This window comes from Myotis davidii, unplaced genomic scaffold, assembly GCF_000327345.1.
Source record: "Myotis davidii unplaced genomic scaffold, ASM32734v1 scaffold616, whole genome shotgun sequence".
NCBI classification, from domain to species: Eukaryota; Metazoa; Chordata; class Mammalia; order Chiroptera; family Vespertilionidae; genus Myotis; species Myotis davidii.
In genome coordinates, this window is record NW_006291965.1 from 2355141 (window position 1) to 2369325 (window position 14185).

Here is a 14185-nt window from a genome sequence, read left to right on the forward strand (position 1 = left end):
AGCCCTCAGTGCATAAATTTCTCCATGGTGCCAATTGGCTGGGGCTCACAGCCTCTGCTTTTCTTGACTAGGGAAGCTTGTTCCAAGCTTTGCTACAACCTCCTCATGTTCTTCAGACACTGAGGGAGAGTGTCAGTTGCTACTTACTAGGTTTGCTTTCCTACATTTTGACAACCATTTGAACCTTGAAAGCATTTGAGTTTTGCAGTCCTTTGATATACATTTCAGCCACAACATACACTGTTCCATTCTGGACTTTGCTGTGTACTACTGCCTTATTTCTGTGTTTTTTCTGAGGCCAGGTTTATGTCTTACTAGAGGCCTGGTGCATGAATTCGTACACCAGTGGGGTCCCTCGGCCTGGCCTGTAGGATCAGGCTGAAACCAGCTCTCCGACATCCCTGAGGGGTCCCAAATTGCGAAAGAGTGCAGGCCGGTCTGAGGGACCCCACTGGTGCAGGGGAGGGATGTGGGAGGTTGTCCAGCTGGGGAGGGACTGCGGGAGCGCTCCAGGGCGTGTCCAGCCCCTCTCGCTCAGTCCCAATCGGCCGGACCCCAGCAGCAAGCTAACCTACTGGTCAGAGCATCTGCTCCCTGGTGGTCAGTGCATGTCATAGCGACTGGCTGACCGGTCGACTGGCTGCCCCCTGGTGGTCAGTGCACATCATAGGTTGAGTGGCCTTAGCATATCATTAGTATACTCCGCTTTGATTGGTTGAACAGACGACTGGGCACTTAGCATGTTAGGCTTTTATTTTATGTTTTATGGTGTCATTATTGTGGTTGCCAGCATAAACACACCCACACCCACAAACCCATAAAACCTTTTTGACTGCTCCAGGAGACAGCAATTACTTCTCTGCACACCTGTGGGAGTCCTTTATTCAGAATGCTTGCACAGTAACACTTACCATAGTTTTTTTATAGTTGATTATTTAAATAACATTTTCCCCAGCTTGATTGTTAGTTTGTTAGAAAAAGGGATTATGGCTTGTCTTTTCTTTATCCAACACCTTATGTGTTTAACAGACATTTATCAAAAAAATAACAAGAGTTTGATAAGCAAAAGACTTTAGCTTAGTCTGGCTATTGGTTCAGTGATTATGTTCTATAATAAGTGACCTTTTGGTGTTTACCATATAGCTTTATCTCAAGCCTCTTATATTAACCTAAATGTATTTTGGAAAAAGCCATTAACCAATCCAAGCTGACCTTGGATTTATTTCTAAATGCATGAAAACCTATCTGTCAGAGACAGTTATCAAACCCAGTGATCATTGCCATATAACTGCTGGCCTTGGGCAGCAAAGAAAGCTTATTGATTTTTCTCTGACTGTTCTGCAGCATATCCTCCTTGTTATAGCTGGATTTAGCTACCTTCCTGTATATAATGTATCCCGATTCATTTTCTCCTTGTGATGGGAAGAGGAGTTAGTTACATACTGACGTGTGTCTAATGAACAGTTATTTGCTGATACATATTCTGTTATTTGGAGAGAGATCTGTTTAATATCAAGAAATGGTAGGGATTTCAGTAGCTCACATCTTAGTAAAACTGCAAAGGAAAATAGTATATAGTTGATGAAATATAGAGAGAGTGAAATAATTACAGACAAATAAAGATACATTTATCTTTATCTAGAGACCTTTGGTGTATCTTTAGATCTTTGGTTCAGGTCTCACTCGAAGAGGGCCGAGTAATTGTAGACAGTGTGCTGGGGTGGAAATAGCATCTGTTTTGCAGGAAAAGAGACCTAGATTTAGAATCAGTTCATCAATACACTAAAGTCACTTTACTTAACCTCTTCCTATTTTCACACTAGTCGGTCTCAGAGGGTTGTTGTAAGGATCATAGGAAGTGGTATATGTAAAGCACTCAGTACAGTGCCTGGCATGTAGAAACTAATCTCCTTTCTCTCATTTAGCCAGAGCCAGTGGGGAAGAGGAGCAGAAAAGTACATGTAATTCAGGAATGATTCCTTAAATGTTTTGTATTTCCAACCTAGTTAATTTTTTCTTTAATGGTCCTTTCCCACTTCTGATATTCTACTTCATCCCCGCCTCTTGGATCACATTGAATACTTTCTGAAGGAAGGCCTGTCTGAACTTGAGTCCTGAATCAGGAAGAGTTAGCGATTTGTCAAAGAGGAGGGGAGAGGGCCTGGGACTGAATATTACACTGATGGTTGATGAAGGCTGTTGATATGCTTTAAAACCAGGGATTCTTAGAAGTTGAGAAGCATCCCCTCTGCTCAGCAGTCACTGCTCAGATAGCTCAGGAGATTCCTTTCCTCCTTCTGGGGGCCCCACCCCAGTATGGTTTATGGAACTGGGCTAGGAAATACAAGCTTTGTAACAGGAATTACCATTGGGTGCTTACTGTCAGGTACTGTCCTAACGCTTTGTGGGTTTGAATCATTTAATATCCCCATGAATAGTACTATTACCAGCTTTATTTTACATGAGGAGGACAGTAGCACAGAAAGATAAAGTGACATGTCCAGAACTTCCCAGTAAGTAGTAGAGCTGGCTGGGCTCTGAACCCAACAGCTGCTGTTGCCCTGGTAGGGGGAGACCCTGTAGTAAAGGAAGTGTTACTTTGATTAGTCTTCCTCTCTCTTCACACAACCACAGAATGAAAAGTGGGGACTTAGGTATTTTTCTGTGTGTTTGTCTTGTACTGCTGTACAGAGTCTCTCATGGAGGATGAACTTGTCTTCATTTATGGGTTGGGTAGGAGAGTTGCATTAAGAATTACAAACAAATAGTCACAACCCTGAGTCACACTTCTTTTTTGTTTTTCCTTAATACAGAAAGGAAAGTCCATGAAACAAAATAACAGTTTTTGTAGATAGTATTATGGATTGAAAAATTATAGACTTCAAAAGAAATACTAGAGACCTTCCCATCATATACAAATGTTTTTATATAGCTACTTAACAACCAGGTGTGTTTTTTGTTGTTTATTTTATAAGTTTAGAAATTTAGCCCAAACCGGTTTGGCTCAGTGGATAGAGTGTCGGCCTGTGGTCTGAAAGGTCCCGGTTTCGATTCCGGTCGAGGGCATGTACCTGGGTTGCGGGCACATCCCCAGTAGGAGATGTGCAGGAGGCAGCTGATAGATGTTTCTCTCTCATCAGTGTTTCTAACTCTCTATCCCTCTCCCTTCCTCTCTGTAAAAAATCAATAAAATATATTTTAAAAAAAAGAAATTTAGACAGTTTCACTATAGGAACATCTGCCTCATGATTACTTCTTTGATAAATTCGTGTTAAAAATTTTTTTTTTTGTTAATCCTCACCTGAGGATGTTTTTCCATTGATTTTTAGGGAGAGTGGAAGAGAGAGGGAAAGACAGAGAGAAACATCAATGTGAGAGTAATACATTGATTGGTTTCCTCCTGCATGAGCCCTGACCAGGGCCTGGGCTGGGGAGGAGTTTGCAACCAAGGTACATGCTCTTGACCGGAATCAAACCCGGGGCCCTTTGGTCTGCAGGCCGATGCTTTATCTGCTGAGCCAAACCAGCTAGGGCAAAATTTTTCATTTTTTGATAAGGAGCAATGGTATTTAGATGAACAAACATTTATCGAGTATCCACTGTCAAACAGCTGTAGTGATAGGGAATGAATCTAATTGCTCACAACACTGAGGTTGATGTTATCACCATTTCACAGATAAGGAAACTGATGTTCAAAGGTGTTATCTAGACAGTAAGTGGAAAAACTGAAATTTGAACCCAGGCAGAGACCATATTTTTCTCATTTATGTTGAGTAAATGAGTAATTTGAAGATGCATTAGAGAGGACCTTCCCTTCAAAAAACTTACGGTCTCCTTAAGAGGATAATATTTATCAAGATCAGTAACAAAGTAAGAAAAAAAAAATTAAGTAAGATGCACACAGAACACAGAGATGAAAGATTGCTTCCAGCCAGGTAGGTCAGGAAAGTCTTTAGGAAGAAAGATGCTTTAAAAAGTATTTTTTTCAGCCCTAGCCAGTTTGGCTCAGTGGATAGAACGTCGGCCTGCGGACTGAAGGGTCTCGGGTTTAATTCCAGCCAAGGGCACATGCGCAGGTTGCTGGCTCGATCCTAGTTGGGGGCATGTAGGAGGCAGCCAATCAATGATTCTCTTTCATCATTGATGTTTCTATCTCTCTCTCCCTCTTCCTTCCTCTCTGAAATCAATAAAGAAAAAAAATATATTTTTTTCAGAGATAGGAGGACATTTCTGGCAGAGAGAATAGCAAGCAGGTAACTCTGAGTTATATCCAGAGAGGAGAAGGTAGGCAGGTAGGAGGTGTTTAGTGAATGGTGGGGATTGGTCCAGGAGGAGTGTAGCACTTGAAGAGCAAGCAGTGGAAGGCCAGGCTGACGAGACTGGGACCAGGTTCTAGATTCTTGGTACATTTCTTCAATACCCCGTGCCCTCTTTAGTCATGCTATGGTACCATAACCATTTGAGAGTACACTATATGTGGAGTTTTATGCCTCTTTACAAACTTTGCTCACATTTAAAAAATATATTTTTATTGATTTCAGAGAGGAAGAGAGAGGGAGAGAAACATCATTGATGAGAGAGAATCATTGATCGACTGCCTTCTGCACACCCCACATTGGGGATTGAGCCCACAATCTGGCATGTGCCCTTGGCCAGAATTGAACCCAGGACTCTTCAGTCCACAGGCCTGAACATTTTTTCCCCATGGTCTGTAATGCCATTTACTGCCTTATTCCTCTGATTCATTGATAGCCTTCCCTGGGTACTCCAGTAAGAATTAATTGCAGCAGTTTTGGTGGTCCCTCAAATGTAGCATATATTTCTAGTTCACATTTATTTCATTTTACCTTACATAATTGTTTACATTTCTCTCCAACTAAAGGGTAATCTTCTGGAGAGCAAGATGAGGTCATATTTATCATTATATCCATTCTTTCAATTCTAAGGGCCCCGTTTAATCTTTGTACATAGTCAATAATTAAAATATTTGTGGAATTAAATAAATAATGGTGTAGAAATTTATATTTATTTTCCCTGATAAATGTTAAATTAGTGCCCAAAACTACTGAAAGTAAAAGAAGGAAGAGGTTAAATTATTCTTTATAGTTATACTAAAGGCCCTGTGCATGACATTTGTGCACTTTGGGGGGGGGGTGGTCCCTCAGCCTGGCCTGTGCCCTCTTGCAGTTCGGGACCCCTTGGGGGATGTCCGCCTGCCAGCTTAGGCCCGATTCCTGAAGATTCCCCCAGGGATTCCCCTGGGGACCGGGCCTAAGCCAGCAGTCAGACATCCCTCTCGCAGTCCGGGACCCCTCACTCCTTACTGCCTGCCTGCAGCAGAGGTAGGAGAGGCTCCTGCCACTGCTGCTGCTCTTGCCAGCCGTGAGATGCTCCTGTGTTGAGCGTCTGCCCCCTGGTAGTCAGTGCGCATCATAGTGACCAGTTGTTCTGCCATTCGGTTGATTTGCATATAAGCCTTTTTTGATATAGGATTTTGTTTATACATGTAATGCTTTTAATAAAGATAATGGTAGAAAATAAATATGTTCTTATCCTACCTTTTGTTTCTCATTTATAAAGTGTTATAATATATTCATTAGTAATGAAATCATAAGCTCACAATAAATGTTAATCTCTTATTGAGGTGGTTGAGAATGGAATGATTGTTTTTTGCTAGCGTATTTTAAAATGACTGTAGGGATGCATATATGTGTGCTTGTTTTTAGATTTAAAAAATTTATTTTTCTTAGACACTGAGAATGTCCCAATTATTTATTATAGACAGATATTTCAATTGCAGTATAAGTGAGTTATTTAAAGCTGTCATATTCTGATCTTGCCACACATTAATTGAGAGACTATAGGCAAAATGCTTAAATTCTCTAAATATCACTTTTCCTGTCTGTAAAGTGAAACAAGAATATCTTGGATCGTGATCGTGAGAATTTGAAATAATGTAAATAAAGTATTTTTGTCTGGTACACAATAATGCTAAATAATTATACCAGTTTTCTTATTTTTTTAAAAAAATATATTTTATTGATTTTTCACAGAGAGGAAGGGACAGGGATAGAGAGTTAGAAACATTGATGAGAGAGAAACATGATCAGCTGCCTCCTCCACACCCCCTACTGGGGATGTGCCCACAACCAAGGTGCATGCCCTTGACAGTAATCGAACCTGGAACCCTTCAGTCCGCAGGCCGACGCTCTATCCCCTGAGCCAAACTGGTTAGGGCCAGTTTTCTTATTTTATTTACGTAGCATTTAATATGAGCTTGGTATATGTTTCATTAATTTAGTATTATGCCCTAGCTTGATCAACTTAATCCTAAAATTCTCTTTTCAGTTTTAGTAAAATGAAGACAATATATCTAAATATTACTGATTTCATTCTATTAAATATAGGCTTATGGAGCTTATTTGAATATATAGGAATTATGTCAAGACCATGATAGACAAAAATCTAGTAAATATGAATAGGCTGTTCATAAGATGAAAATAGTAAACAATGAAAAAAAGTTCATATTAGTGATTGGAAATTAAATATATAAAGTAAAACAATCAAAGTATAATTTTTTATTTACCACATTCATTTTTTTAGTATAATTATATAGATTGGAGTTACAGGGACTTAAATACATTCATGTTATATAAATAGATACAGTACATTTGGAAGACAATTTGGAAATGTTTAGTAGGAGCCTTGCTGGTATTTGTATTGTTTGACAGTAGTTCTACTCCTAGAAGAATATCCACAGAAAATAATCTACCAGACAAAAAATGTGTATTAAAATATTTTTATAATATTATCTATAACAATAAAAGCAAACAGGAAACACCCTAAAGAATAAGATAAATGATAGCATATTAAACTATGGGATTGTTTCACAGCTGTTAAAAATGCATACTGTAGCAATGTAGGAGAACGCATATGTAATAATGTTGAATGAAAAATATATAACAAAACTGTATATCATTGCTATAATTATGTAAAAATGTGTGTAACAAAGGATAGTCTTCAAAGAGGAATGTGAATGAATTGTGTTAAATTAGTTGATTATGAGTGATTATTTTTTTCTTTTGAAAATTTGCAGTCAATTCTTGAAATATTTGTGGAATTAAATGAATAGTGGTATAGAAGTGTTTCTTTTCTTTAGTAAATATTAAATTAGTACCAAAAACTACTAAAAGAATGAAGAGGTTGATTTGATTATTCTTTATAGGCATATTGTATTATAAAGTTATTTCAATGTCAACTTTTAAGAAAGAGTTATACTTATCATAAGTAGAAGAAAATCTTGAGGATAATCTCCTTATCCCTGACAGCTTAGACAGTGATGGCGAACCTATGACACGCGTGCCGGAGGTGACACACGAACTCATTTTTTTGGTTGATTTTTCTTTGTTAAATGGCATTTAAATATATAAAATAAATATCAAAAATATAAGTCTTTGTTTTACTATGGTTGCAAATATCAAAAAATTTCTATATGTGACACAGCACCAGAGTTAAGTTAGGGTTTTTTCAAAATGCTGACACACTGAGCTCAAAGGTTCGCCATCACTGGCTTAGAACAAGGTATAGCTATCATTAAAATTACTGTGACATGAGATCTATATGTCAGTATAATGTGAGCATATATTTCTATATAAAATAAAATAAAGACCTTAAAGAGAAGCCGAGCTTTAAAGGATAGGACTATTTGTTTTTAATATGACTTCTCTTTATTTTAGAACTGATAGATGTCACACGCACCCTGCTGCTTCTAAACCCAGACTTTACCACGGCATGGAACGTGAGGTATGTCATTCTTATCAGTGATAAAATGAAGTTCTCCAAATTTCTGAAGACATACAAGCCCCAGAGTTGTTAGCTTTTTGAAAAATGAAATAGAAACCATTTGTCCATGGCATCTTCTACTCGTTCTTTATAATAAGCCCATGAAAATTTTAACATACACTTTGCCCCTTTTTGCATATTTATGTCTGTTCTCTGTAAACTTCTTTCCTGAAATATAAATCATCATGTTGAATTACAGTATACCATTTGATACCTACTTTTATTTTCCTTTCTTTTTAAGAGAGGTAGGGGCAATCAGCATAGTTGGTTGACGAGTAAGACCCTGGTTAGTATATTTGAGAAGCATTACAGTGTGTGGGGTGAGCATTCAAGGCCACAAACTTGTAATCTCAGTTTAGTCACTAACAGTGGGACCTTTGGCGGCAAGTCACCTGCAGACTCTGGCACTCAGTGTTTTAGAGAGAGGTCATATTTTGTTGATATCTTTAATTCTATTATTGTAGCTTTAAACACAAATACTTGATCGAACTATTACAATTCAGACCAGGTTCATGTTTTTCAATATATATGGTTTTTAAAAACTGGTGGTTCCTTAGACTAACACAAATCTCTTAAGAGGAAGGCAGGATACAAATTATCCTATATAATAAAAGCATGATATGCTAATTAGACCAGACGTCCTTCCAGACGGCCTTCTGTGTGTGAAGCCGGGGCTGCAAGGGCTGAGGCAGAGGCGGCCGCCATGGTGGGTGGGGCCCGAGGCAGCTGCCATGGCAGCAGGATCCAAGCCCCTTGCACGAATTTTGTGCATCGGGCCTCTAGTAGATAAATAAAAGTGAAGTCTCAATGAACATTGTGAATACATTTTAATTTTTCTATAGAGAATAGCCATGGATTATAACTTTTTATCTTTAAAGGTTACTTAAATAATACTTCATTTAATTTTCTTTTCTTTATTTATTTTTATTTTTTTGTTAATCCTCACCCGAGGATATTCTTCCATTGATTTTTTTTATTTTTAGGGAGAGTGGAAGAGAGAGGGAAAGACAGAGAGAAATGTCGATGTGAGCAAAACACATCGATTGGTTGCCTCCTGCATGAGGCCTGGGCTGGAGAGGAGCCTGCAACCAAGGTATGTGCCCTTGACCAGAATTGAATCTGGGACCCTTTGGTCCGCAGGCCGATGCTTTATCCACTGAGCCAAACTGGCCAGCATCTTCATTTAATTTTCTGTGAATTTTAAGCAAGTTTATATTCTGAGTTAGTATTTTTTAATAGCTGCTGAATTTTGTATTTAACTGATTTTTTAAATTTTAGGTAACTTTTACGATGTCTTTTTTAAATTGTCTTTTGAATAATTAATGATCAGATATAAAGAGTGAGTTATATAGCTTCAAAATATATGTAATTTTATAATTCTCATTTTCTTTTATGGAAAGCACCACAGCAGTAGGGAATAGACTAATATTTATGAGTGGCTACTATATTCTAAGGACCATACTACAACTTTATACATTATCTTATTTAATCCACACAGTTCTTAACAACTTTTTTTTCATTCATCAAATATTGATTGATAATTACTGTGTGCTAGGTTCTAGGCACTGGGAATAAAACCAAGAATAAAACAAACAAAACTCCCTGTCCTTGTGAAATTTTTATTCTAATAATAATAAGAAAAGCAATAAGGACATTCACAAGTAAAATATATAATAGACCATGGGTTGGCAAATCCTATGGGGAGAAGCTGGGAAAAGAATAGGGAAGGCCAGAAAGAGAAAAGAAAGAGTGGTATTGCAGTGCGAAATAGGAGACATTAGAGAAAAGACTGCGTGAAATAAGGGATCAGTCTTTGTGGATTCTAGGGTAGGAACATTCCAAGTGGACAGAACAGCAAGTGAAAAAGCCCCCAGTCATCTCTGAATTGTCCCTAGGTGTTCTGGGACAGCAAGGAGTCCAGTGTAACTGGAGTAGCATGAAAGAGGGAAAGAATAATTTAGCTAAGAGATACTGGTGACTTGAAGACGAGCTCGGCAGGGAAGTCAGAAGTCATAAGATTCTCACCTATTTTATAAACTGTATAAGCTTATACTGTATTTAATAACCTGGTTTAAAGACACAGATGATGAATTGAATATGAGAGAATCAAGAGGGTGAAGTTTGACTCTGGTTTTGGGCCTAAGCAACTGAAAGGACGGACTTGCCATTTACTGAAAAGGGGACATCTAGAAGAGGAGCAGATTTAGGTGGGGCTGCTGGTTGGCAAGTCATTTTGGGATGTTAGGTTTGTGTCTGGCTTGTTGTGTATGAATCTAAAATTCAGGTGAGAGTTCTAGGCCAGATGTTAATTTGGGAATCACTGGAAAATAGATAGTATTTAAAGCCCTGAGATTGTTTGAGATACTCAAAGAAGTGGGTATAGGTAGAAAAGAGACCCAGTCCAAAGACTGAGCACTGCTACACTACAGTTTTCTAGAGTTGCACAGCCCAATATAGTAGCCACTAGCCATATGTGGCTATTGAGCCCTTGAAATGTGACTCAGTTGAAAGGTACTGTAAGTGTAAACTACAGCAGATTCTGAAGACTTAGTGCCCCTAAAGTAAAATATCTTATTACTAATTTTTATATCGATTATGTGTTGAAATTATAATATTTTGGAGGTACTGAGTAAGGTAATCAGGGCACTGAAAATAAGTAAATGCAGTGAAAAAGAAAGGAAGGCAATAGAGAAGTGGGAATACCATTTTTATTCATGTTCTCATATTCTTCATTAGAGAGAAATTGAAAATCCTTAAACAAAAAAATTCCTCTTAGCATAATGTATGTACATACATGTACATACACACACATATATAATTCAGTGGAGGAGAAAGAAAAAAATCTTAAGATATATGAATCTTAAGTCCTATTTCATCAATTAACTACCAGACAACTTTGGACAAAACCTATTAACTCCTCAAGAGATTTAGTTTCCATATCTGTGAATAAAAGATTTGAATTAAGGTGATTATTTTTATGATTCTTTTGAAATGGACTTTTTTTTTATTACATGTGGTTTGGTCTTATGAAATGAAATTGTTCTATAAAATAATTTCAGTGATGTTAATAGCAGTTAATCTTGAACTTATTCTAGGAAGATTATTGGGAAAGTTTTTTGCCAGATGAGTAGAAAGGAAATTTTGATTTTTTTTAAAAAACATTGTAGATATGTGTTCTAGTAAATTTTTAAAAAAATATATTTTATTGATTTTACAGAGAGGAAGGGAGAGGGATAGAGAGTTAGAAACATCGATGAGAGAGAAACATCCATCAGCTGCTTTCTGCACGCCCCCGACTAGGGATCGAGCCCACAACCATGGTACATGCCCTTGACCAGAATTGAATTCGGGACCCTTCAGTCCGAGGGCTGATGTTCTATCCACTGAGCCAAACCAGTTAGGGCTGTTCTAGTAAATTTTAATTTGTATTAGTAAGATTGATTGAGTTACAAAGACGTGGAATCATGAATACATAGTGAAGAAAAAACAACCAGCTTTGGAAGTAAACTGATCTAACCCTGTACGATCTTTTGCAAACCAAAGACTTAACATTTTATGTTTAATTGTTGGTGTATTTCTTCTGCAGGAACTCTGGGAAGAATTGAGAGATTTTTGACTGCATTTTATAAACTGCTAAAAACTGGTATAGCACATTGGTACTTAAATTTATAGGTGTTTCAGTCTTAGGAAAAAAAATACAGGCAAGAGTAAGTTTTTGAACTGATATCCTGAGGTTAGAGTAAGTGATGCATGTAGGTTAAAAATCCATCTGGTTATAGAAAAAAGTGACAGATGCTTCTCTTTTTTTCTCCTATTTTGTTTTCTTTGAATTTGCTTTGAAAATTGGTGAATTACTTGATGAAAGAGGTTGACTTCATAACAATGTCCTATTTTTCCAACAGTCTGCACATAGAATAAGCAGAACATCATTGAGTAGCTGAGTAGCTGACAACAAGCTGCAGTGATTCGGGTCCTTTACTCATGGCCTATTGGTTTAAATTGGTAACTTTATGGATCTAATTTTTGGTTCTGACACTTTGAGCTTGGAGACCTTGATCATGTTATTGAATCTCTCCCTAATTCAGTTTCCCCATCTGTAAAATTGAGTTAATATTAGATTGCACTACATGAAATTGTTGTTTTTGTAGGTCAAAGATGATGAAATCCAAGCATTCAGATCCTGGTTTCTAATACCAGTCTCTAATAGAAAGAACTGGGCTTCTTGGGAAAATGGCTGATTTTAAAACAGAGCAGGGAACATACAAGATGAGCCTGGAATATTTTACAGGGCCAGGAAGTTAGGAAGTAGTCAGGAAGTGCTCAAAAATAATATGAGCCAAAGCTGGAATAAGTTGAATAATAAAATAATATTGGCTTATACCCCAGAGTATAAAATGGATATCTGTAAGTTCATACTGACATCAATAAATGATTGAATAAATAAATAGGACACAATAGACAAATTCACTATAGAGAAGATTTCTGAATAATTTGTCTGAATAATTTGAGGGGTCAAGGAGGGGAGTATAATTCCCTACTCAAGTGTGACTTCCAAAAAGTACAGTGGAGAAAACCTGGTATACACTACCTCAGCCAAGTAATCCAGGTCAGCATCAACAATGACAAGCCATGCTATTATGTGCCCCTGATATGATGTGATGAAAATGGCACTTTACCTCTGGGGTCTCTTCCTCTTCAAAACTCATAATCCTAGTCTTACCATGAGAAAACATACAAAATACCTAATCAGTACTCTGTCAAGGCCATTAAAAATGAGGTATACCTGAGTATACTTGAGGGATCAAGAGGAACCTAAGGAGACGTAATAGTCGAATGTAATATGCTATCCTGGATAGGACCCTGGAATCGAAAAAGGGCATTTGGTAAAAGCTAAGGAATTCCAAAAAAAGCATGGTTCCAATAGTTATCTGTCAATAATGGTTCATCAGTTATTACAAATGTACCATAATATGTTAATAATAGAGGAAACTGGGTAAATGGCATGCAGGAATTCTCCTTACTATGCTTATAAATTTTGTCAGTTTTTAAAAGAATTCTAAAATAAAAGGTTTATTTCAAAAAACAATTGAATATTGGCATTTCACGTGGTTCAACATAATACTTACAGGATTATTGTAAGAATTAAATTAGATAATATATGCAAATCACTTAACATAGTGCCTGACTCAGGAGAAGTTCAATAAATGGTAGTTTTTATAGGGATGACTTTTATTATTATCATTTACTGTCATTTCAGACAGACTAACTGAAGATTGAGGGAAAGGTAGCATTTGTTTATTCAGTATCTACCATGTGCCAGTTACTGAGTTAACCAGTGAAGGTTTAGTCATAGACAAGTCCCCTGGTCTCCTACAAATTTTGACTAGAATGACAGCAGAGAGGAGCAATAATTAATAGTTTGCAATAGAGAGAAAAATGTAAAAAAATTTAAGATAAACTTTGCAGAAGTATAAAAATACAGTAACATATATAGGAATAAAGCACACCACTCACCTTAGTAACCACTGGATGCTCCATGGGTATTATTTTTAGCTTCAGCACTAGCTAGTCTTTGTAACAGTTAGTGATCACACAAAAATTAGAGTTTTCAAGAGAAAGTGATGAGATTTTTCCATATTCTCTTTAATCAGAAAGTAAAATATGCAGCAAAAATTTTGAAGGAGTAATTTTTATTGCTTGAAAAATCTGTGTGAAAAACTTCATTCCTTTTATAATTCTACCTTGTACTGTTTCTTAAAATTTCTTAGTTTACTCCCTTCTCCCACCTTGTTAAAAAAAAAATCCTCACATAATTTCATCCCACAGCACAGTTTCCCATGTAGCATGGCACTGTTCCTTATCACCCGTGCTCTCTTCTCCCAAAACAGCACAGGTGTCTTTTGCTTTTCTAGTTAGTTCCCCTCACATTTATTTGATGGCCCTCACTTTATTCCTTATTCCCATGTTAGCTTACCACCCAATGCTTGTAGGATAGATAGAGAAGCACAGCTTATGCTTGAAAATAAAGCCACCTCAATTAAGGCAGTACTCAATTTCCTCAATTTATTAAAAAGTCCAAAAAAGATTGTTTTAGGCTAATACCAATATGTGCATGAAATAATAAGCAAATGTCTTATGATATTTAATTTTTCAATTTAGTTATAAATTGGGTGAGGGGATGATGGCTGTTTGCAGCTGGTCACACCCCCTTCAGGGTGGGGGTCTCCACTTGTGTGCCTGGCCAGTCTGGGTGAGGGGCTGAGAGCCGTTTTCAGGCTGGTGGGCGACTGAAGTTCCCAGCCTCTTTTTTTTTCTTTTTTTTTATTCTGGGATTTATTTACAT

At 37.2% G+C, this 14185-nt stretch overlaps 1 protein-coding gene across 1 annotated transcript in view; it reads left to right on the forward strand.

Moving 5' to 3' along the window:
* Positions 1 to 14185, forward strand: part of PTAR1 (protein prenyltransferase alpha subunit repeat containing 1) — a 44072-nt gene that overhangs the window by 18002 nt on the left and 11885 nt on the right. The window contains exon 3 of the mRNA XM_015565030.1: positions 7737 to 7803. Coding sequence (XP_015420516.1) covers positions 7737 to 7803 — 67 coding nt within the window. The remainder of the gene's footprint in view (positions 1 to 7736; positions 7804 to 14185) is intronic.